Source organism: Triturus cristatus, chromosome 6 (genome assembly GCF_964204655.1).
Source record: "Triturus cristatus chromosome 6, aTriCri1.1, whole genome shotgun sequence".
NCBI lineage: Eukaryota > Metazoa > Chordata > Amphibia > Caudata > Salamandridae > Triturus > Triturus cristatus.
The window spans coordinates 154,216,894-154,243,635 of NC_140589.1; the positions used below are offsets into that span (position 1 = coordinate 154,216,894).

The following is a 26,742-nucleotide window of genomic DNA, read 5'->3' on the forward strand; positions in this document are numbered from 1 at the left end:
AAGAAAAATATTCCTAGGTTGTGATCGTAAATGAAATCAAAAGTTTAGATTTCATGTTTGGGTAAAGATCTCACATTTAGTAGTGCTGAGCAAAATATATAGATATTATGGACTATGGACACTTGAGAGTCAAGTTTAGTGTCTGCACGAGGGATCACAGTAAGGATCAGAGGGAGAAGTACGGGCTACTAAAGGAAAGCGGGGAGAGAGTAAGGACTCTGAGCACTCAATTGCGATGACTGCTAAGATTAGGAATGGCTTGTTTAATGGTGGTTCCGTTGAGAATAATGACAGGGACAGAATGGCAAGAGAGCGGTGGACAGTGCAGCTTATGACTATACTGTGGACTTCAGAACTGGAGCAAAGTATTCTCCTTATCTTCCATGTTTACAACCTTGCATCTTTGTTTCTCAGTTCATCATATTGACTGAGCACTGCACCGTCATCTCATTTGATCAACCTATACAATTTCATTTATTTTTGACTTATCGGTGTATACTGTAAACTCAACTGTTGTTGTCAAAACACAATGTATGACGTTTTTGGGATTGGTAAGTTAACCACCCATAGTAGTCACCACAACGTGCCACTACGAATCCACCGGTCCTGAAGAAAGCCTCTAGATTAAACATGAGGCTGAAACATGTCGACCACCATCAGTGCGGTAGATTGGTAACTTTATCTACGCACGCACGGACCTTTGTTTTTACTTTCTCACACCACCTAATTTATTAAAGTATCTAGTGATAATGTGGAGTAGGGAATTTTAAACTCGCCTCACAGGGGCACTTACCCCCCCACCCCCCCGTTTTCACTCTCAATTTCAGGACCCTACTGTAACACCAGTTAGTCTTTCTCCAGGTGGAGGTCAGCAAATTCTCAGAATAAACCCTATGATGATGCTGTCACGTTAAACCAAGGCAGAGAACCAAGATATACCGCCCCTATCTTGTGTACATGAATGAGGGTTTTTACAGAACAAAAAACATGACCCTAGTACGCAGGACAAGTGGTCCATTCTCCCCCCTCTTTTGATTATTTGTATCTTTGTATGGAAGCCAAATGGACCATTGCTTCTCCTTCCCTCCTTCTTGATTATACTACGGGAATTTCAATTCATCAGTCTGCCAATGACACCTCAATAAACCTCAAGGTATTGAACTCTTCAGGCATCTCTTACCGCAAAAAATATAGTTGCTTTCTCCTTTAAACTTAGCCCCTGTAAAATGTAATGCCTTCTGCTAAACACACAGAACACTCCTCATCTCGGACTGAAGAATTTTACTGACCTGGGATTTCTACTAACACAAGTACCCTTTGCTAAACATTCACCCTAATTAATAGTATTTCCATGGCTAAACACATCTGTAATCTAAAACTGCATTTTTCCAACTTCACCTTCTAACAAAAATGAAACCCTCCATCCCAACCAAATATTTAAGGACCATGGTACAAGCTCTAGTACTATCTTAGCTTGAAAGCAGCAATGGCCTACTTGCAGGAATAACCACAACTAATCACAACCCTCTGAGGACCATCCTACAAACGGCTGCTCAGCTCATGAAAGGCGCACAAAATAAATCAGATCACATTGCCCCCATCCTGAACGACCATCATTGGTTGTCTTAAGATGATAGAATTTACTTTAAAATTTCTTGATTTACCCATAACGTTGTACACCATGGTCTGCCCGCCTGCCTGGAAAACAAACTCAAGGCCTCTAGAGGAAAGAGAAGATCGAGGAACCTAGCTCGTATGATTCCGGAAATTCAGAATTTAAAAAGTCAAAGACCCTGAACCAGACCTTGCCATGCTTGGCTCTTGGACTCTGGAACAATAAGTCTGAAGACCAACAATAATCTTCTCCACTTCAGAAGGAACCTGACAACTCACCTATTCAGATCGTATCGATCCATCCATCCTTTCTCCTGGACAGTCTCTGCTCCTCTCTAATTCCACAATGACCAGGTGTTTCCTCCACTAAACTACCTCCTTCATCCATTGCACTTCTATGTGGTTTTCTGTAAAGTGCTGCTCATCCCATGTGGCTACGTCTGTGCTATATAAATACATACATAAATAAATGATATGGTCTCAGAGGTGCAATCGGATAACTACCCTGCACTGTATATACATGTAAATCACCAGGAAGAGGGCAGTGTGCAGTACAGTGGGTGCAGGGAGCCAGGGTAGTCTAGCATCACCTTAATGCATGTGGGGCAGAGCGAAACTAGAAACCGGCTGTAGCCATGCTTACCACCTCCTTTATGCTTACCACTTTACCTCAACTGATGAACCTAGAACATACGTTAACTATTTTTACTGGGTTGGACTACTGGTTATCACTCTAAATATTGTGATACAGTTGACAAATCTTTATCTTAAACTATTGTAAACAAACAGATGAAAACACTTTGCAATCTTTGAAAACTATATGTTAAAACATGAAAGACCTCCACTAAACAAATTCAATTCTTAGAATACAACTAAGAAGTGGTCAGAAAAGACCCTTACCTAGTCAAACCGAGGGACGGTAAAATCAACACCATGAAGATCAGGAAAAAGTAGACTTTGTACATCATGACTCTGTTTTCTGTTGACCTAATTAAAAAGGGAATGAATATGAAATATGAAGCAGAAAACCATAACCCTCGATTAACACTATGAAACTAACTCACATGACCATAACACAAAAAAGACCTGAGCTTTGCAACAGGTTTACACAGTATTAACTATAGTTAGTCCATTGCTTACTTTGTAAACTAACACAATGTGAATACCAGTGCAACGATCCACAACTTAATATTGTATCTAGCTGCGGACAAAGCTACAGGAAAACAACAGCCAGGCCGTAGAAAACCACTCCGTGACTCACCTCGTCCAGTGCGACTCCAGCAGGGTTGAATAGTAGACTATGGATGGAAGGAGACTTGAGAAGGACCACAGGAGAACAGTTGGGAAGAACTGGCTAATGATCGGGCTCTGCAAGGGACACACACATTAGAATTACAAAGTATTATCTCACAGGGTTTGTGTATAGTGCTGCATATTCATAAGTTTTAACTTCAAAGTGCTTCAAACAGTGTGTATCCCTCAGTACCTGTCATTAGGTCTATCTGCAAGTTGTTTACAGAAGGTAAGAAAGCCACTCTATTGTTGAATCCTTCCTGTTTACTCGCGTCCAGAGTTTCAATCCTGGGGTAAAGAATGGCCTTCCATCGTGGTTAGTAAGGATAGAAAATTATGTGCTGCCTTCTGATGTGTAATCTTACCCGTTAAATTGGGGGGCATCTTGGTCACAGTTTTATGACGTAGATAACAATTCTTGTCTTTACTCATTTTGTTTAAGAAGTAGGGTCGCACTGCCCTTCCATTGTCTTTGTTCTAATAATTCATCCACCACATATCAAACCACATGCAATACTATTTTAATCAACAAATACAGGTGATCATATTAAGCTAAAGGATGTATTATTTGCAAGCTATGTTCTTATCCTATCTGTACACATTACACAGTCTGAGAAACACAACACATGTTACATACAGGTCAGCAAGACGTGAAGCTGAATAGTCTTATTACCTGCACGCCCTTGTTAGTTAAGATCTTCTGCACGTTTTGCTGGTGACCCTTACACAATTTTAATACCCTGCTAATGACCCGAACTCAAAATGCTGGCTCCACAACCGCACCATATCATTTGTATTAGCAGGGGAGGAGCAAATTAAGAGGTGCACAATTTGCTCCCAATCATGGTTTGCGCATCAAGGAAAAGGAGATCAGGAGTTGGCCTAACGGCTAGGGCGCTCGACCTCGGATCTGGGTAACTGGGTTCGAGTCTCGGTAATGACGCTGAACTTCCAGTGATTCTGGGCAAATCACTTAATCTCCCCGTGCCTAACAAAAAATGAATGTGTACCCTTGTGTAACATAACTGGTGCTATGTAAAGCGCTCTGATACCTAATTGGATTTGGGTCAAGTTTGCGCTATACAAAACTCTGCAAAAAAAAAAAAAGTGTGATTTAAGTACTTCCATGCCATTTACATCTGCAATTTTTGACTCGTCTTTTCCGTCACAAATTATGAGCTCAAATTCTCTAGTCAGGCACTATTGCCACCTGACCGGTAATACAGCTTTGCATGCGAATGGAAGCATGCGCCCAAAAGGGTTTTGCAGACAAATAGTAATTGTATTCTTAGGAGTTGCCTGCAAGAAGGGGGAGAAATCCCTAGGTGAACTATTCTTAAAATCTACACTACGAATGTGGCTATTAGGAAGTAGTATGTACTACTAGGACATTACTAAAACAGTAATAATACAACAAGGCATGGAATCAACTATTAAGTAAAGGTGTGCAAATATGGATAACATTTTCTCACAAAATTTGTAGAAATTCCATGAAGATTTCAAAATATGGATTTGCAAAAATTTTATGTGGCTTGCCGGTATCTTGAGACACTTTTTGTCTTTTATCTGCATGTGCACCTTGTATAAAACAATCTAGCAAGAGACTAGTTTGAAGAAGAAAATGTCTCTAGGCCAAACATATTGTGTGACTCCTACACATGTGTACACTCGAGTAAAATAAAATAAAAAAGTGAATTTGTATATTGCAAGAAATGTTGTGAATGTCATGTGATGTGAAACTCAGAAGAGTTTAGCCATAAGTTAACATTTTGTTATGGAGTTCCCAAAGAGGACATGTAGTGTTCCATCCACAACCATCTGCGGCAGAACTTGTCCAACAATATTAGTCCATAGAGAAGTGGCACCTGTCAATATTAAGGGGCGCTCTGTGTTCAGGAATCCCATATGAGAACTAAATAATGCACAGTTCACTGTGTGTGAAATGTCCCTTATTTCTATCTTATCTGGGATCCTTCTACAAAGAGCATATAGTGCAGACAGCTTTTGGAGCCTTGAAAAAGTCCAAGCAGAAGAAACACGTGTAGGTTGTACTAAAGAATTCAAACAAAAAAAAAACATACAAAATAATAATCAAAATAGACTTTATTCTTACTATTCTGTATAATTACCCAACACTGGTTTTCTCAACTTACAACATATATGATTACACATTTGCAAGAGCTAGTATTGATTACTTTGCCATCAGAAAAGCATGATAAATCTTGGGAGACAGCCCAGGAGATATTTATATACCTCATGCTGAAAGACTCAACAACAAACTCAGATCCTGTTCATACACTGACGACTAATATCAGTTCAATCTCTTGGCCATACATGGGCAAACTCTTCCACAGAGTAGACTTTCTCGCCACACCCTGAGTGCTATTGTAGACTTACCTTTTTATTATGTGCCAGAAATGGCTCAACATGCCTTATTTAGATCGACATGTAAAATCCCTGGATTAATGGTAGCAGGTGGTAATAATGCCATCATGTGGTATTACCGCGGCTTAAAGTTTCTTAATCAATGCTATTGCCACCAGCTTTTTGGTGGTGTTACTGATAAAACATTCTACTTGCGTCATGCAGTTTTAATGCTTTGCACTTAGTTCTCACTTTACTTAAAATGTGCGGTAAAAGGAAAAAATGTAGCAATAGGTTACCACACATTTTTCCCGATGATCGAGTTTGCTACTGTAAACTAAATGAGCCTTTAAGTACATGGAGCAGAGATCTGTGTACCACATACCCATCATAGGTTTGAAGGTCAGTCCGTGCCATTAGATTAGTCTACGAGTCTTCGAGATTGGTATTGTGAGTAGAATTTGGCTAATGGCATCTGCTATTTTTCTGCAGTGCCACAAAGACACCTATGTGGCAGAATGTGCCATAGAACTACACTGTTGTTATTCTTGCACATTGCATTCATCAGACCCTAAACCAAAGCTAATTTCAGTGAAGGTTAATGAAAATCAAGATTCCAATGCAGTACTTGCACAGTAATATGCCAGTGTTGCAAAATGATGAGATAATCAAGCAAATCCTTTTTCACCAAAATAAATGTGTCTGCAAATAGTCAAATGCACAGAAGGAACAGGAGAGCCCAGTGGCACTTACATTAAGGTACTGGATGGGTTTGGTGACATTGAACTTGTCCACGGTGCTGATGACGATGGAAGGAGTGGTCAAGAAAAACAGCACAAAAGAAATAACAAGATTAATGGCGAACCACCGAAGCCACCAGATGGGTCCTTGTACCGAGAGGTTGCCCCTGATAAAAATGATGAAACGATATAACACATTATTACTTCAATCTTACAAGAGAACAGGTCTTTAAAAATGACAGTACATGCTTGAGGTCCTAAGGATTCTGAACAAACAAAAGATAATTAAAGCAAAACAGTACTTGAATGTATCAATCGTGATGGGCATCAGACGAAGAATAATGAGCTTTTAATATATCACTTATTCCTCAACACGGTTGTGTCATGCCAGTTCTCAAACCCCTAAATTGGCTCCCTTTAGGAAGCAAAATTCTCAATCAAAACAACCCGACTTACAATATTCCCACAAACACTGTTCTCAAAGAATACAGATCCCTGGACGGGAACACTTTCTCAGGATCGGGACAGTCAAGCATCTTAAGACCTTCCTGGATGGAAATGTTACTTATGCCTCCTGATCTTTATTTATTTATTTTGAGAGTTTTATATAGCGCTGGCTAGACCCGGAGGTATCAGAGCGCTTTACATAAGGTTCCACAGAAATTACAAAATTACATCAGTTACACGTTACCTCAGTTACTAGAAGTTACTAGAAGCGCTGGCTAGACCCGTGGGTATCAGAGCGCTTTACATTAGGAATCACATTATTACACAGTTAAAAACAGTTACAGGTTAAAACACATTTAAATAGCATGGAGGAAGGATAAATAGGGCAGATAGGGGTAAGGGGGAAGGGTGTAGGTGGAAGGAGGGAGATAACGGCAGGAGAGACGAAGGAAGGCCTGCCCAATGTCCGGCTTGTTAGGTGACGTCCGAGTAGGGAATTCACAGCCCATCTCCCCTATAACTATCAGGGTAGCTCCACCGGGCAACGGTCATGTAGCAAGGTCTCAGCGGTCGAGGGAAAGTTCACAGGGTAAATGTCCTGAAGGGTGTGCAGGATCCAGGTCGGATAGGGGTAAGAGGGAAGGGTGAGCTAAGTAAATTACTCAACTCCATACAGCAAGTTCTACAATGCCAATGTTTTCGTAAAGTGACCATCATCTCCAGTTTCAGCTCCCACACTCTGTACCTATGCCACCAACTTCAACCAGGAGTAGATAACTAACTTCAACTTAATTTGTGCTTCCTTTACCACTATACTATTTTTACGTTTATTCACCTGAAATGCAACCACTCCTAGGGACACACTCCAAACCAAGGTATCCACATCAAACACTGAACATATCGGCTACGGCGTATGTCATGGACTGTACATACGGCTGCCACAATACCTCACGCAAACGACTCCACGGGTTTCCAAGGTGCTTGCAGGAATCAATTACTATCTGCTCTATAACGGATACAGATATGATTGGAGGGATTGTGAGATATGTTTATCAATAGGACTGTTATTGTTGGAAAACACAATATTTTAATTTTTTTAATTAAAAATGCCAACAAATCACCTTTCCTTAAAGGTAAGGTTCCACCAGAAGTTTCTTTTGGGCACTGAAAGGCCCACAGTGTAAAATCTCAGAATCGTCGTGTAATTTGAATTGGCAGGCAGCATCTTCCTATTCTCCGACACATTCCAAGTGGAAAATAGGGGCATGTTATGGGGTGAATTTTCCACATAAAGTAACATGTATGTATTGGTATTTACATAGCACTGTACATTGCTTGCAGGAATAGTAGATGATCTCATCATGTAAGTCAGGTGTGGATTACACAAATAAAATTTTGAAATTACACATTTAGGTACAAAGAGATAAAGTGACCTGCCAAGAATCACATAATGTGGACTCTAGTACAGAGGCACAAATTTAAACCTGAACCACCAGGTCCCACAGTCGGAAGCTGTAGTTGCTAGGCTACATCAACATCTGTCTCTCTTCCACCTGAATTGTGTCAGAGAACGGAGAACAAATGATTTAAGGTTAGCAAAGGCCTTACTGAAAAATACACCTCTATGGTTTAGCATGTCCAATGACCAGTCCTTAGCACCTGATTTTAGAGCATTCATTCAACATGGAATGGTAAAAGGGCTACTAGTCATTCCGCCATTCAGCAATGCCATCTGGACCACCCTAATGCTCGGATTAAACCCATCACGGTCACTTGGAGAATCAACATCCTCCATGAGCAACAGAGCTGCAATTTCTTTTCTCAAGGCTTTCTCTTAAAACAACCTTCTCTTCTTTAAGCTCTTAGTGGTGGCTCCTGGTTGCCTAAATAGCTTCAAACACACACAACGCATACCTGTATGAGAGCAGAACCAGGGATGGTTTAGCCTCAAAATGTGAAATAAATAATAAAGTCTCCATCTCTTTGTGGGACCAATCCATGAGCCTAGACACCCTCTTGTGGGTGAGTTTGGCGCTAAACCTTCCTAACATAACCGCACCTGATGCACGCTATTTTTGCTTTTACGCCACTTACAAGGCAAGTTACAGCTGAGCTTCATGCCCTTCAATGGTTAGCAATAAAACAGTGAACGCAGTGCAATGTTCACAATCGTTTCATGAGAGGATGCCAGCCCTCTATACAAAGACCTTCCATTAACACCAGGCTCATCCCAGCTAAGAGGATTACAGTGAGTGGCATATCTCAGGGTTATATTAAAGTAACAGTTTAGATTTAAATCGGTTTTTATTGGCAGAACACATGGCAAAAGAATACAGTCCGTTTTTTACATACAACCTCGTGGGCCGGCGAAATCACAAACTAACAGTTTAGTGGTTGCCCGACATTTGATTAAGGTTAATTAAAGCATTTTCTTCCATAACTTTTTTGTGGTCTACGTAATTCACCAGAAGTGATGTGGGTATGCCCAGATGTGGCTGCATAGTTGGCTGTGCCACCGGGACTCGGAATGCAGACACTGATGAGACCCAACAAGACCAAAACTGGTCAGAAGTTGCTCGAGGGGACCATTCAAAAGGGAAATGGGCCTGAATGTTTCTAGGTTTGCACGAAGGAGTATATACGTGCCTGAGCTTAAGTGTGTGTTTAGGAGCATGTGTAGCGTCTGAGTTTATATATGCACATGTATGTATACTGATGTGAAAGACTTCGCCCAGCACATATTGCATTTATTTACAGATGGCGGACACCTGTGGCACATCATGGCATTGATTGGCATAGGATATACTACATGAACATTAACATATGAACTCGTGCAAAGGGGGGTGGGGATATTTGGATATTGATTGGCACATCAAGGTCCTTTGGGCCACAACATGGAACTAACTGGCATATGAAAGACACCTGGGACAGACCATGGCATGGATTGGCAAATGGGGATAACTGGGGCTTATCACGGGATTCACTGGCATCTGGGGAATATCTCGGGAACATCATGGCATGAAGTGATAGTTGGGCCGCATCATGCCTTCAATAGCTGAAGAGGGATACGTGGGGTATAGAAAGGCACTGACCCATTTGAAATGGGGGGGCCAATGCAAGACACGGACGGGCATGCATGGAAAAACTTTTATAATACACCTCAGACATGAATACGCCTATGAATGACAGTACAGTTTAGTAGCATGTGCAAAACGTGATGCACATATTAATACTGTATTATATTGTATGTTTTTGTAAATGAAATAAACTACCTCTTAGACTAAACTGACACTGGATGGGTCACCTGAGCATTTGGTAACATGGTCATCTGGAGATACTAATGTACGAGTCGCTGGCTCGCCTCATGGAAGAGGTTCCCTGGCACCGACTAGCATGTGCAATAAACATGACATTAATTGACATATGATAGGTAAATGAGTACATAGTGGCACTAAATGGCAGGGGAACCATGCAGCATACTATCCACTGACTGCGATGTTAGAGGAGCAATTCAGACACTGACTGGCACACGGGGAGTTCCTGGGAACATCAAGACACCGACTGACATACAGGATCAAACTTTATCCATCATAGCATTCAGTAGCTTATGTTGGGACACACAGGGGCACTTGATAACACTGGTTAACTTATACTGGGAGAAACCTAGAGGTGGGGAGGGTGAGAGAGATATAGGGAGCATGTGTGAGTCCTACAATCTGAAATTTGAGCACATGTATTTCGTTAGTAAAACAATTACAGGCGGGCACTTGGGGTTTTACAAAGATGGCAAGCTTCTTGGGGACAAGAGTAGTAGTGATATAAAAACTCTCAGACTGATGTTTGGGCACAAGGGTACTTTCTTGCTGCAGAGGTGGTTATATCATGATTCATGGGAGGGAATGGATGATCAATATCACATTATTGATTCCATATTATTAAAAGCACCTGCTGTCTCAGCCCTCTGTCTTTGGGATTCACAGTGACCTAAGAATACTGTCTGAAAGCATAAGATTCATCTAACCCAACTTGCTTTCTAAGGATTGGAAGAGCTCTGCAATGTTTTGTTTATCAATCCCTTTATTACCAAGCAGCACTGTGCATCTGCTGGGAAAGAGCAGAAAGGGGAACGCAGAAGTGAAAACAGAAGTGAAGGGAGATGATTATATTTTTTGACAAGTGATAAGATGCTGTATCAAATTGCTCTCTAGAATTAATTGTACTGCCCATAAAACTTATGGCTTGCTAGCCATTTTCTTTAATAAATAAAAATAAAAAAACCTTCGCAAAATGTGCTGTAAAATGCCAGATGTGTCCACCTTTTCAGAATATTTCTAGAAGGGAATGTAGAATGCAGAGGGCATGCCTTTAGATGGAGGTGGGAGGCAGGCAGGTCAAGCTTGATTGCTCTTTGCGATTTGGGCAGAGCATTTATGCCCAACTTATTTCTAAGTACACCAGCTGCCACTGCTGTTCAGAGTAGGGTTGGCGAGGCGAGTATGACAGAAGAAGGGATTCCATTACCATTATGGAGTCTGCCCAACACAGCAGGGCAATGTCTTCTTTCTGCTGGCATATAGGTCTTAAGTTACCAAGATCAAGGCCCAGGAATGCCTATTTCCCTCTGCTGAAGAGGGGAGGGCTGCAGTACTCACCAGTATATATCTTCTGGATAGCTTGCGTAGGCCACAGACCAGCGGGCAGTGCAGAGCTCTTTGCTGTGTGTCGATTGCTTGAGTGCTCTACACGTGCATCCCTGGCACTGCAAGGCATTGAAGTCACTCAAAATCCTGCAAAGGAGAGAAAGGAGAGAAACACAACAATCATTCATGGAAGGAAGGAGGGGGGGAGGGAAGTGGACTGGCATACACCGAGTAGCTTTGTTGCACAAAGGCACTTAATGTACTCTACAGAGCATCAAAATGGCATTTAAACATTTACATAAAATAAAATCACCAAATGAGTTGGGTAAAGAAACAATGACTCGTAGCACTTTGTACAACCGGAATATATTTTTTCACATAAGAATCATCATATATTCACAATATTTCTTTTAGAAAAGGAGGATTTACTCACCTGTTGTTCTTCATTCCCACTGGTGTTCAGTAACAGAATGTGTAAGGACAGAACACACTGATGCACCATTGCATCGAGTACTAGATCGCAACAACCATACACCTGCAGCATCTGCACATCTGCACTGACCTCCTAGACACCAGCTAGCCAGCTTAAAACAAGAGGAATGGAGTTTAGGTTGGTACCCAAAGGAAAGTGCGCAGGAATTGGGGCATTTAATTCATTCAGAAGTAAAAATAACTTCCAGCTTCTACATCCAGCTCACTCCATAGCTCTTCAGACCCAAAATGAAAGCACAGCGGAAGGGAAGGATGATATTAGGGAAAATAAAAAAAAAGTTTACTAATGATTGTGAGGGCTTCCTTGCCAGGCCTAGCTTTCAAAGCAGATTACCTTTCGTTAACAAGTAGAAGAGAGGAGTCTGTGACTCAGGTGGCTGAAGGGTTTTAAGCTTATTACTGCAACACGTTTACATCTAATGCAGCACCATACATTCTCCTTGGCCAACCCCAAGCATGACTCTCCACTGAAGTCTTCAGCTCTGTCATCCAGTGTCATAGGATACTACGATCACAAGTGAGTCAGAGGTGGTAGCCGGGAGTTTATAATGGCAGAGTGTTTCCTTGCGCAACTCTGAAAATAGATATGTTTGGGAAGGTCCCGGATGGTATAATGGAATGTTAATGAATTCTATTGAGACCCCAGCACCTTCAATAGGATGGGAATGAATATGTTAAAGTGAACACAATCCCATAGGAAGGCTGCTTGGTACAAGCTTCTGCATCAATGTCTACGCCCTGGGTGAAGGATGGTTCAGAAGCTCCTGGGCTGGAGGAAAGTGCAATGTTTACAGAGACTGCACTGTAGAATTTTTACGGCCACCAAGAAGGGACGAGGGCCTGTTCAGGTGTCTGAAAGATAGTGCTTCGAGGTACCAGGCCTTCAAAGTAAGCAATGAAAAGGAGATGTGGAGACTACCCCATGACCCTTAGGCAGATTCAGACTCATGAGGAATTTCAGAAAGAAGAAGCTCAAATACAGGTCTGGAAGGTCAGGACTTGATAATGTAAATAAACCAGAGTTGTCCAGAGTGAAGTCAGATGAAAATACATCACCAGCGGTGCTTTCGCCTGGGGGAGGGAGACCATCTTGTATGCAGTTATAGGTCAAAGGTTAGAAATGTAGCCCTTAGCGCATCTAGCCTTTGGTTTGTGAGTTTGGGGCATTAAGTGCCTCATCAATGGAGTAGAGGGTGGCATGAGGAAGGGTTAAGCATGGGAAATGAGGCCGAACTATCCAAGGAGGAAAGGAGCTGGTATAATTTGATACGGCAGACATAAAATAAGTGGTTTTAAGTGTTTCCTGAGTGAGGGGAGGGTGGGTTGAGGTTTAGATGGTGGCTGTTAGTAAATTCCAGGCTGAGGGTTCTGCCCCTGAGAATCTGCTCTTCTGCGTGAAGGAGGTTTTGAACTTCAAGACTTTGATTTCCAGGCTGCTCCTGCTCTGTGCGTTTCTTCGGCTTCCAGATGCGGGTAGTGGGGTGGACCAGGACCAGTAGGCCGGACAGTTCATATGGATTGCATTGTAGGCGAGGCAGCAACGTTTGAAAATTATTCTTGCTTTCAATGGTAGCCAACACCGTTTGTGTAATATTGGAGTCATGTCGTCTTATGTTTCGATGAGATCTCTAACCTGGCTGTGGAGTGGGGGTCTTTTGGGGAGCAATGTTCTAAGGGACGCCAATGTCTAGTTCATAAATGACTAGAATGTAAACTGCAGTTTTCAACTTATCTGTGGGAATGAAGTCTGCACGGCTATTCAACACAGGAACCTTCAAAATGAGAACCATTTCCTTAAAAATAGCAGTTCACAGGAGCACAGGAATAAACCAATAACATAAGTGCTGCCTCTCTATTACACATATACACATATCAGGGCTGAAACGTAGAGCGTGCAACCAAACCATCACATATGGAGCACTTAAAACATTTCTAGACTTGATCCATGCATCGTGAAACCACTCCACTTCTCCCAAAGCCAAAGACAGCGATATTATAGTCAATGTTTCAGTTTATTCACTACACACCAGAGCCCAACACAACACCACCCAGTATCATAAAGATTTATGAACTCACACGGTGGACGTAGATTTCTCAGCAAAGGTTACAAAAGCCATTCCCAGGAGTCTATTGTGCACGGTCTCCATCTCTTTCAGAAACCCCTGCTGCAGTTCGTCCTTCTTAGCAGTGTAGTATTCAATAGCTTCCACCTTTAGGAACAAAACACCATGGTAAACAGATGCAGAAAGGTTTTCAAACACATTTCAACTGGCATTTCAGATATAACAGTGTTAAACATTGCCCATTACACCGACCTAAGCCCCCTTTATACAGGTCATTAAGCTTCACATTGCATCGACTGTGCTTTTGCAACTACCCATAACAGCGAGAATATTCATCTGGCTTCAAGAGTCCTCCATTGTGGACACCTGTGCGAGGAGGATGATGTAAGCTGTGTGTATGTGAGATAAGACTGACTAGTTCTGTGTGAGCCTAGCATCATACGTGTGCTACCCAGAAATTCTTGGGCTGTACTTGGTCACTAGTACCACTAGTATTATGGGTGCAAGGGCTGCCGCTCTAATGAGTTAAATCATAATTTTTGATCAGTTTGGAGAATGCAACTGTTTACTCATCCCAAGCTCCAGTTATTGGGAATTTCCTTGGACCCTCTGGCTTTATCTCTATGTATCGCCACCTGCTCAATAGTCATACAGCATCGCACAACGGGTTTACAGAAAGGCCTGTATCACAGCAGATGCGGCGATCGTGCCCTACAGAGACTCTTGCGGTCTCAGAGGATCCAAAGATAGAGGATACGGAAACCTCGCCCACTCTGTTGTGGCATGCTTCATCATATGTAACCTTACCCTGTTAGAACTGGGGTCACCAATTCCGACACGGTAGCTTGGCGCGAGGTAGGAAGGCATCCGAAGGCAATGTGTAAAGCACAGATTCAGCCACGCGCACACAATGAAGGACGCCACCACAGAGGTTTTGTAAAACACAAAATTCTTTATCTATTGTAAGTCTCAGAATGTAAATTCCTTTTGGGGGGGGAACGCAATTAATTTCAAGGCAACGACCATAATCAGTACATTCAATTACTTTCAGCAAGGCAGGGTAGCAGAACAATTCATTCTTGGCATTAATCAATCAGGGCGCTTCAGAACAACAGTAACTCATTAGGATAATCACAGAACGACCTTCCGGTTAGTCAATTGTCAGAATCAGTGCATCAGGCAATTCATTCCGTTGATCAAAGTGGTGCATGCCCCTACAACAATGAATTCCTGCCTGGGGGCAAACAGTGCATGTTTATACAGCAATTAATTCACTCCTGTGGGGTAAACAGGGCAGGGTTATACAGCAATTAATTCACTCCTGTGGGGTAAACAGTGCAGGGTTATACAGCAATTAATTCACTCCTGGCAGGCAACCGGTGCAGTTCTATGGTACCCATCACTCCTTTCCTACCGCTAGCCTACTAGGGCTCAGTCCCACAGTGTGTTCCTCCTTTGTGGGGTCTTCAGGCCCCGGGCAACAAGCAGTTAATTGGGGGGTTCTGGGGGCCCAGGGCCAATCTCTAGGAGGAGGGACGGTGGTGGGGCGATCTCGCTAAACAGGGGCGACTCCTGGGCAGCCCGCGCTACTTCCCGCCGACCCTACGCCCTCCTTCTCTGGGGAATTACCTGATGCCGGGGCCTCCGCTCGCAGACGGGAGTTCTGAGTCAGGCGGGAGCCCGCGCAGGCAAAGCGGGATCCCCGCGGCCCAGACTCACGATGGGGACGAGGCAGGGGGTGTCCGAGCCGGTCCCGGCTCCCCGGCGTCTTCCTCTCTTCGGACCGAGCCGAGCACCGGCCTGGTGGGGCGTGCCCGCAGCGGCCAATCCCAGCGCGGCTCGCTGGGGACGCAGCAGCCTCATCCAATGGCTGCTCGGCGGTGGCGGGGGCGTGGCTGGTGACGCGGCTGGTGCTCCCATCACATGACACAGAACAGGTTGGCTTCACCGGCCCTGTGCGGGCCTTCCCAATGCCGCGGCGGCCCTCTCTAGGCTACGGGGGCCGCAGCGGGGATCTTTGGGCCTACAGCGCGCTCGCCGGCACCACCGGCGGCGCTCCCCCTCTTCCCGGCACCCGGGCCGCGGCGGTGATCCTCGGCAGGCAAACACTCCCGGGCCTCAGCGGAGGAGGGGTCGCAGGTACCGGGTTGCAGCAGCAGTTTGGGGGGCAGGCAGGATTAGCGCTGGGGAGGCACAACCGTAATGGGCACAGCGGTGGCTCAGCGAAATCCTGGGCTGCGGAGGTGATGGCTTGCCGCGCTTGGGCCTTAGCGCTTGGGAGACACGGCAGGGGGAAGAGAAGCACGGCAGCAGTTCAGTGATGCTAGGGCCAGTAGTGCTCAGAAGCTCCACAGCGCTTAGGAACAGTCGGGGTAGATTAATCCTCTGTGGAGCACAGTCCCAGCTGGGCAGTGCTAGGTGGGCACAACGCTTTACCTGTGGCTCCTGTAGGGCTCTTAACAGATAGTCCACGACTCCAGGGCGGCACTTCTCTTAGGAGGGGATAGAAGATGATGGCAGGCCTCCCTGGCAGGCTTAGAAGGGTGAGAAGGGGGTGGAGTTGGCAGGCGTCAGAGGCAGGGTGGGTCCCTGCAGCACACTGGAGATGGTCCCCCGGATTGCCCCCTCACCAGGCAAGATCAGTAGGCAGGTAGAGTCCCTCATCTAACTTGGGTACAGCAGGGCCTAGACTCAGTCAGTCCCCAGTAGTGTAGGTGTCTCCCCTAGGCCCAACCGCCTACGCTCCGGCAGAGGTTCCCCCAGGTCCAGTGGTGCCCCAACTGACTAGTTGGGTTTCCCTCCTTTCCTCTTATACCCCCAGGTCAGGTGACCCTCCTGCAAAGGCGGCAAAGCGAAATCCCTCCCAGGGCTGGAAGGTTCCAGGAGCTTCCCCATAATAGTCTATGGGACAAAAAGGCGGGAGGGAAAAAGATACTGTATCCCACTGTCCCAGCCTGCTCCTGACTACTAGTATGTGCGTGCAATGGCCACTCCGCAGTAGCAGGGGCCTGTGGCAGCCATGTTGTTAGGAGAGAGCACCTGCACCTCAGCACTGGTTAGCAGTGCTAAGGCGCCCAGAGACCTAGGGCCAACAAAAAGATGTCGGAAAAAATGAGGCAACAAGGGTAAAAAAAAACCGGGGTAGACCACCCTAGGGCTGACAGGTCTAACAAACCCCATCCTGGCTAGATGGTACTGCCGGGCTGGGGGGAATGGGGGAATATGGGCTCAAAAGCCACCCTGGCTAATCAAAGGGATCCAGATATCTACAATTACCTGAGAGATAAACAAAATAATGTTATTTGTGGAAGCCTGAGTAAGGTTAAAGAATACCCATCAGGAGGCTCTGTAAACACAATTGTCTAGCATCCCCGCTGTGCCATGATTCGGCCTATGTTATGCCTCTCAGGGCTGATGGACTTCTTGAGGGCTAAGTGTTACCTCTATCTGATTTGTACAAATATTCATCCAGACAATGTCCTAATTAAAAAGGTCAAACGTAAGGGCTCTAAGGTTGTTTTTCTCATAATGTAGAATACCAGAAACAAAACGGTCGTTATACGGATGGTGCCTTTTATTGCACCGCCAAGGTAAGTACAAATGCAGTCGCAGTGATCCCAAAGCGAAACAGAGTGAGAACACTGCAAACATGAAAGGGTGAGCAGGAAAGTGCAGTACCCAGGTATAATCTATGCTACGACTTACCTTAGCTATGACCTAGACATTCATCATGGCCAGGAGGAGGGGCACCCTCTGTAGCCACACACTTTAATAAGTGAGAAAGTCATGAATGATTGTAAACTGGTATTGCAATGAATATGCCAAACTTCCTATAGACAGCCCTAAAACGTAGTTCTCAAATAAAACGTTTGTGGTGTCAGCCTCGACGTCCTCTTATCGGTTGGACCTTGTGTGCAACAAAGATTCGTTATTAATATAATAATTCATTATGACAATCATGTCATGTAAGTTCAATCGTTTTATCTCTTGGTGATCACTTGCCTCGCCGCCATCTCAGCACGATCATTATTGTGCATGCCTCATTGGGTTACATTTATGCATTGACGACTGTGGAGGATAAAGAGTCGAAATGCGCAATCACAATCAATCGTCTCTCATTAGTTATGCATCAAGTGATTCCATACTTAACAGGCATGTTGACTTATGCCCAAAAACCAGCGATTTGGTTCTGAATGACTTCCATCATGCCTATTCAGATGACAAGTGTTACAGTGTGCAGTCACAATCATTGCCTGAGCAGGCCTTTAAATTCATCGCAATAGTGCGTTTCGCCAATATTAGAAGATCAGAAAACCTAGTTTTAGCCTTGCCTACTCTGGAGCGAGTGGCCAAGCTGAATACACAGTTCTCCCTGGTGGTGTAATGACACCTTCCAACAATTTTCTCAATATATTTTCTTCCAACCCTACTATGGGGCAATCTCCTACAATGTGGACAAAGTCCATCTGTTCAGCATGGCAGCAGGACTGGTGGACTATGCTGCGCGGTACACTTTACCAAGTGTTTTTGGAGTCAATTATGCCCTGTGCAGTTGGTTATATTGGATAAATTGAAGTCTTGTATTTCAGGATACCTTCTGGGGGTATTCTAATACTTTGTCCAATTCCTTTTCTAGGAACAGTCTGCCAAGATCAAGTTCCCACTTGTCCTTTAACTTGTCCAGGGGAGCTCCTCCAGTACCCAAGGGGGCACTGTATAGCCAGGTAATGTTCTCCTTCCACAGCCCATGGTAAAGATGGCCTGTAGGTATTGATGGCTCAGTCTCTGAAATCCCCTACAATGAGTGCATACCCACAGTCAAGGCTCTATGCCTCAAGAACTGAACCGGGGGTAGTCCGAACCCTCCTTTAAAGAGTCAAGTGGTGTTGGTGCTCCTGTTTTTTAATCTGGTCTCCCACTGCGTCTAACCTCATGTGTCCCCACAACCTCTGTTCTCGGCTACTATGAAGCCTCATATGTGTCACTATACTGCTCAGCTGGACTTCGGGTGCATAAAGTACCCTGTCCTGCGTTATCTGCAGTGCCCACCGTGACAATGGAGGGCCACTCCTTCCCGTCGCGCCAAAAAGCCCAGGGATTGAACAGTAGGAAGCAGCTGTCCCTGCAATAAAAATCCATTGTTTGCTTGCAGCTCTTTACTGAGTTAATGTAAGTTTTGCCTTCCCAGTCACCTAGTAATCCACTGGGACTTAGCTGCGTGTTACACAGCTCAACTTCTGGAACTCCCAGGTCCCCAAGGCCACCGGACGTTTCAGATTCCCCAGTGCGAATCTACATCTGCCTATATTCCAAAAGTGGGAATTTAACAGGGTGCCTCTGGGTCAAACCAGTGGCAGATTGGCAAAATGATATAGAAGGCATCACCATTTTGGTTAGGGTGATCCTCGCTGCAATGGTGAGTGTCAGGGAAGTCCAAGAGGCTCTTTGCGATCTCGGAGCCCTAAAAGGAAGTCCTAAACTAGCATCTAACAGGTATGCTTCAGAGCAGAAGAGTTGCAACCTTAGGTATCTAAAAGTGGTACTCTCCCATCTCAACGTCTCGCTGCCCCTTGCACTCTGCCCGAGTGCCTCCAGACCCAGTGGATAGAAACAGGACTTTGTCCAGTCAATAGGTGCAGACAGTTATTAACACAGAGATAACGGAGACATGAGACTGATGGTATGTGGGCTGTAGGCGATCTGAGTTGGTGGTGCTAAGGATTACCAGCAATCTGAGTTACAAGAAATATGGGTTACTTCAAACATGGGTTAATACGATGTCTATTTCTGGATTTGTGGGCTAAAAAAAAAATGTGGTTACATAAGTTTTAGGGTAAAAGACGCGAGTAAATGAGACATGGGGTATAGGAAATATACGTTACAGGTCATGTGGGCCAAAGACAGAGGAGATACATGGTACAGCAGAAATGGGCAATATTTGGTATAAAATATATGGGGTACAGGGGATACAGGTTATAAGGAATGTGTGTTACAGAAGAGATGGGGCACTGGCATGGTAGATTACTGACTGTGTGGGTTATATGAGACAAGGGTTACAGGGGATCGGGGCTATATGAGACATCAGGGACAGAAAATATGGGATACAGGAGACACGGGGCACAGGTGATGTGTGCTGTAGACCTCTGGAAGGAACATGTCATTCAGGCTCAAAGGCCACTATAGCATTGGAGCAAACATACTAACAACTGTTTGAACACCTCCACATTTTAGGCCTTTTTGAGGACCTATGCCATTTTAAATTCTGACCCTTTTGATATTTTTGCATCCTTTTTAGGATATCAATAATTATTTTTGTATATGCTTTATCTATACATTTCTACATACACCTCTACACTCGCTGGCCCAAACCTGTTCAATGTTTGAAAGGTATTTCAATCTAAGGCTCACATTTTCCAAATGTCTATCCAATAATGTTGACATTTCAGATTTTATTAGTAGATTTGCACGGTAATGAAGGGTTTGGGGCCAATTGTTTTAGGGCCTGATGCACAAAGCCTTTCAGCGGTTGCAAAAGGCCCAATGCCTTTTCTTCTGTACAAACCACAAATTGCAAGTTAACAAGTTACCGAATCATAATGTGGCTGTGTGGCCCAATATCAATTCTGTATTTGGAACGAGCCTCTTTAGGACGTGCTTTCCAAATACCTACGCAGTTGTATGTATTAATGCTTTGCGACTGAATTCCTGTCCCCATTGCACAGGGAGATTTTGCTTATCCAGGGATTTAGTTTTTGGTTTTCAGCAACAAATCCCTGTGTTTGTTTCTGGAAAACTCTACAGAGCAAGTGCAGCAATCCTGGTGTCCACTTAGCATATTCACATCCATTACTGCAAGTGACATATCAGTGGTTTTAGAGATCAGTGCCAGGCAGGTATCTAAAGAGGGCAGGCCTTTGGCCGGGAAGAGGAGGCTTCTGCAGACGTGGTGGGCAGGCAGGGCACCCACTAAGGCCTAGACTTTAAGGCTTTACGTTTTAGGGATCCTAAAAGTGAGAACTGAGATTTAAGCACCGTATATAAGCCATCCTCAAATTTCAACAACAGTCAGAGCTAAACATCTAGAACACACTGGTGGGCCAGCTGAAACATAGTGCTATTGATTCTGAGAATTTCGAGCTCTGGGGTCCTTGTCCGTGCATGGAGAGTTGAACATTGCAATGATGTCAATAAAAGTTATATTTCTGTAAAGATTTTGTTTTACCGCTTTTTAATACTGCTTTGGAGGCCCCTTCACTAACTATCTATTCTGGCAAGGTTCTGAAGGTCAACCTGGCTCTCTGCCCCAACTGTATCCTTCACCTCATAGTGCCTTCTGTCCTAGTATGATGGGACTTGTTTACTTCACCACAGACGCATCACCAATGCACTGTATTAAGCATCAAGTCAGGGTTTGTTTATTTTTTACAATATTTCTCCGCTTGAAAATATTTTCTTCATGTAGGAAGCCCAGTCCACGAATCCCCCCAAAGGAGATGTGATGTGCACATTTATTTTTTACCCTGAAAAAGGACTTACTCCTGAGGATGGGAAAAGACTTGTAAAACGTGAATGCCACAAATACTTGCTTGTAGGTGTTCATCAACTTTTTGCTGGGCAGCAACTAAGGAACTATCCTTTTCCACCACTGATCAGAGATTTACTTCAATAGACACCTGGGTGACTGCCAGTTTTAAAGAGAAGGGGTTTGCCTCATAAGTCGCAAATCCCTTAGTATTGGGTGGAATGTCCAAAATGCGTGATTGACCTCAAAATTGGAAGATAACCCTTTCCCACTTGAATGTACATATCACAGAGAATTAGAGGTCAAAATAGAGTTACTTATCTTGATCTTATTTTATGTGAAAATTCATAGATCTAAATAGTGTTTGGAAAGAGCTATTTTTGTTATTAGACAAATGGACTGGTTCAAACATTGAACCAGATCTCATAAGAAGCTAACAGCCAACACGTGTTTTGCCCCTTCCTGGCGCACGGACCCGGGGCTTTCTCAAGGCGGCAAGGAAGGCAAACATGTCAAAGTTTTAATTGGTATTGTTTTGTGGCTTGTTTCTTATAAACCAAATCTTGTGGAAGACGTGGATATTCAATACGGTCTCTGGAATCTAGAATCCAATGGGGTCCTGGTTGTCAGAGTCAAAACTCTGCTGACCAAGACCACACTGGACTCTCGTCCGCAGCTCATCCATGGAAGGGAAGCGTATCACTAGACATTGGGGCGCAATGGCCTCCACCATTGTTTGCGGTCCATGTCTGGAGGCATAGCGTTGCTATCCAAGGGCTTTGATACCTGAGCAGGAATGCAAACTGCAGGCCATTTTGTTGAAGGTCTTTCCCTTCCTTGGGGGTGGTGATGGGGGCTATCTTGCCTCTTCCAACCCCAACTGGCCCCCTTTCTCCTTGCCTGGACGATAACTGAGCTTCGGCACTCCAAATCGGTTCTGCCATGGAAAGGAAATGGTCCACTAGATGTCAGGGAAAGACAGACTGATTTCCAGTTGTGCTACTTCCATATGAATTCCTGCTTGGGGCTCGCAGAAAGGCCACGCTCCTCTCCCATCTCAAGGCCCCTCTCAATCGCTATTTTTTCCATGCACCCCAAGCACATGGGACTGCCTTCCGGGCATGGAAGATGGCGGGAGAAGAACTGCTGGTCCTTCCAACTGGATTTCTGCTGATAAACTGTGGCAATGCCGGTCCCAGTTATTCTGTTAAAATGTTCACCTTCAAAGGACTTAAATATTGTTATACCATAAAAATAAAAATCAGATGCCACTTTCAAACCAAACATTCACAAAAGTGCTGGCTGCAAAAATTAGGGGGCGCGTAATCTGCAGTAGATTACGTTTTTCACATCCAGGAATAAGGATAATCTCACAATGTTTGCACATGAATGTACCCATTACTGGGTGTGCAAAATGGCATTTTGCTCCTGCAATTTTCTTCAGGTGTTTCCTACTGCAAACTGTAAGTGCAAACTCCTTTGCTGGATGAAATTTGTGCCTGAATTGTAATCCCCTTGTGAGCACCAATGAGAAGGTGCATCCATAAAGTGTTTTACCCCCCATTCATAATCCGGGCCCAAGTATAAATGTATTTTTGCCCCTCTAGCTTGGACGACGTGAACAGTATGTCCTCAGTAATTGATCTATAAAATTAAAGATGTGGAGATTATGTCCTAGCATTCCGTGCATGGAAACCCTTTGTGATCTCTCTTTACCAATAAAAATAAACTATGGGAATGCAGCAAATTTCCCTGAACAGTCATCCTTTTAGGAGCCTATATGTGCCACCCCTGAAAAGATATGTACTTTGGAATCACAATCCAAAAGCAAGAATGAATCCTTTTCAGGGGTACAGAGGTTCCCCTTTCTGACGCTTCCTCTCTCCTGTCGGACGGGCTACTAACTATCTTTGCATCTTTCATTGACCTTGAATAGTGGCCGTCTCTCCATGGTGCATAGTCACCCTAGGGAAAGATATAGGGTAGAAGGATATGTAGCACTGGCCTCCTCTTTTTAGTGGTGGTCCACCTCCCAAACTATTTCCTGCTTGGGCATGACAGTAAGACAGCCAGTACCCACATCCCTTTACACATTTTAGACTTGAAGCTGGTCTTTACCAGATAGGTTGACTACTTCAGTTCTGGGTTTTGTATTGGCATTCTGTCACTGCTCCTTGATAATTTGTGAAGGAAACCAAGTACAAGAATGAAATGCGTGAACCATGAACAATAGACATTTGACATTAGACATCTTGAGAGCTTTGACTGATCTATACTGTTTTGCACAATAGTTTTTTTTTCTATTGCTGTATATGTAACATTTCAGTTTCTGTTCTAAAAGACACAGAAACGTAATTGTTCCCACTCCACCAGTCACATGTGAATGATTTCCTATGCTATAATTTTTCCTAAATGCGCCAGGACAACGGTACAATATTGTAATCTTGTTTTTCTTTGTCAGTCTACAGAGCAAGACTGAAATGTTAATTACGCTTATTGATGCTGAAATTGCCTATTTTATGCGTATTGCAAGCTGCAGTATTATTTATATTGCCCAATTAATCAGTATAGTTTTACTGGTTTCTACTTAAATTTTGGCAACAATCTGCCTGTCATAAGCATAAACAGTGTGAGCTGCATTGCAATATCAAATCTGCACATTGGCACCATCATCCGTACTATGACAGACTGTGGTGGACCATTTCTTAGCAAAGTTTGAAGGAAATAATTTTGTACAAAGGGTGGCTGCTCTCAGGCAGTACATACCTAGAAAGAGAACACGATTTGGCATCAAGATTTATATCTTGCGCGAGAGTTCCACTGGTTACACATACAGATTAAAGAGTGTATACGGGTAGAGACTCCAGCATATATGTAGCTGGTTGTATTTACTTATTAGTAACTAGAGAGAAGACTTTGTGGGATCTTTCTTATTCTCTACTTCGCAAAGGTATAACGTTCATATAGACAATTTTTATACAGCAATTTAGCTGTTTAGCAAACTGCACAAAATTGGATGTATGGTGTGTGGGACAATTTGAAGCAACAGCAAATGATTCTTTTAGGAGATACTTTTTTAAAAAGCACAAGTGGCCGCCTTGCTAGTGTTGTGCTTAGTTTGGCTATAACCTTCTGTCAATGCTTTTTAGGTAATTGATAAAAGTCTGCCATAGGATTTGTACCTCCATTTCAAATGTAATTATGCTCATATTTCTGAAGAGTGGGTCCCAAAGATGTCCTTTCACAACCACTAACATTTTATGATGCAGTGGAAGGAGATGAGTTTTGGTTGGTCAGGAGCCTACTTCCACCACAAAGAGAAAACACAAGCATAGTGATTGCACTAAAAGCAAAAGGAAGACAAATCCTCTTGACCTCTCCAGGCTACCACGGGGATGCAATAGTGAGGGTTCACCTGACTACTCACAGAACGTTGCACCATTCTCTAGCAAAAAAAAGGGATGAATCAATAATTCAGGGAAAGGGTGACACACAGACCAAGTCCATATTTCTGTTGCATCGCTAAATGTGCATTCTGCAGGAAAACACAGACCTAGTTGTAGACTTAGGGCCCGATTTAGAGTTTGACGGACATGTACGCCTTCACAAACCTGATGGACATCCTATACGTTTTATTACAAATGTATTCTATCCTTGTGCACTTGTAATAAGGCAGCCAGGATATCAGTAACATTTATGACAGAGTATCCATCTGCCAAACTCTAAACTCGACCAATGGCCTTCAAATTTTAGCTTAAACTATACAAGAAATTGATAGATGGAATGCTTGAAATGATCTCAGCCACAGGTAATCGCTTGGGGCCGCTCCCACTTCCATGGTTATTTTGCATACCATGCCACAACAGGTTCGACCCAGCCATTTGCAAATCAGTCTTGACCCTGCTCCAATGGGAACAGCCAGTCCGAACTGCCAGGCCCTCCTTGAACTAGAAAACAAGCAACCCAGGACCGTTTCACCCTAGTTAGAAATACCAGGTATAGCTTTGTTCCAGTGACACAGCGTGCATGGGACCCACACTGGACATACCCATCCCACTTAGGGTGTGTTGTTGCAATTCAAATTTTAGCCATCATGAAATCCAGGTGGCTTGATAATTATATCTCCCGTGGTGAAGGCCTGGCTCCACCTCGATACAAATAACTTAAACAGGAGAGAGAGACGGTAGGAAAGGTGGTGGCACTATACTAATTGTTTCTGGAGATTTTTACTCAAATTTTATGATAGCCCACAGCTTATTTTTTTGGCTACAATGAAGTAACTTGATTACTATAGGTTTTATTCGTCTGTATCTACATTAGAGAAATGTTGGAGACTTATTTTAAATGATTAGAGGATTTTATGTTGAACTGTCCTGCCAAATTTGATGGACTAATACATTTAGGAGAATTTCATGAATAGGCTGGTGATTTGCTGTTATGCCAATGCAAGATGTTGACCCGGATCCCGGAAGCCTTCGCCCTGAAGCAGGCCATAATCAGGCCAACTCACTTCGCTGGCCATGCAATTGATTAAATCTTGTGCCTTTCTGATAGCCCTGTTGCAAGTGAAAAGAACAAACAAAACCTGTGACCGCTGAAGGCCACACTGACCTCTATACTGACCTCATGCAGTCACAGTTTTAATCTTTTCCTGTCAGGTCTGATAGGCCCACTGACAAACATGGGTTACTATTTTCATTGCGAGAAGTGTGGGAATGCAGGTTGTCGAGAGATGTGCTGCTGGCTACAATTTCAGAGTTTTATGTCATATAAATATAAGAAAACACACACACTTTGGTAGTTGCAGGGAAATCTGGGTAAGAAAACGTGGTGTTAGCCACACAACCCTGGACTCCCCAGAGTCTCTATTTTTCAGGAATAACCCAACATAAGAGGATTTGCTGGGTGTCGACCTGGCCCAGGATCCAAATACTGCAGCCATCACCCCATAGAGGACATTATTTTAAAGACTTGTTCTCTGTCCACAGACACTGTGTTCAAGCCTGGAGAAGAGAGGGGTCAGTAGAACATCCACTGGAGGGAATACGAGGAGAACTGTCCTCAAAGCGATTTTCACCTCTGTCCATAAGACTTGTTCCAAGAGAGCCTCGTTATTTGGCTCCTGTGAACAGAAGAATCAATGGTCTGCTGTGGAAGACTAAAGCTCACAGTGGAACCAGACCCCTGAACGTGGACATGCCTAAAAGCTCAAAGGTCATGTGACAGAAGATGCTTGCTACTCAATGGACAGAGTCCAAATTTAAAGGTGATCAGATGACAGGGCTTTGAGACATTTGGTCTAGATTGTAGTGAACCACAAACACTTGTCTTGAAGTACAATGGGTTGTTCAGTTCAGTTCAATCAATCTTTATTCAGCAATAAAATGTCATAAAAGATTTTTTAAAAAGCCACATAAAACCCATGAGGAATCAAGCAAGTATACAATAAAAACATTGAGTTATAAAATAAAGAAGATAAAAGCAACCCAACGTAAAAGTGTAATCATATAGGCTAACACGTTCTTACATATTGATTTGATAGTCTCCCTACATACATGTCATCACGT

At 43.7% G+C, this 26,742-nt stretch overlaps 1 protein-coding gene across 1 annotated transcript in view; it reads right to left on the reverse strand.

The window, feature by feature from the left end:
• The window catches only part of TMEM63A (transmembrane protein 63A), a 362,396-nt gene that overhangs the window by 53,671 nt on the left and 281,983 nt on the right, over positions 1-26,742 (reverse strand). The window contains exons 12-16 of the mRNA XM_085610403.1: positions 13,667-13,800; positions 11,111-11,245; positions 6,025-6,178; positions 2,876-2,982; positions 2,515-2,601 (exon numbers count right to left, since the gene is read on the reverse strand). Of these exons, the coding sequence (XP_085466529.1) occupies positions 2,515-2,601; positions 2,876-2,982; positions 6,025-6,178; positions 11,111-11,245; positions 13,667-13,800 (617 nt within the window). The remainder of the gene's footprint in view (positions 1-2,514; positions 2,602-2,875; positions 2,983-6,024; positions 6,179-11,110; positions 11,246-13,666; positions 13,801-26,742) is intronic.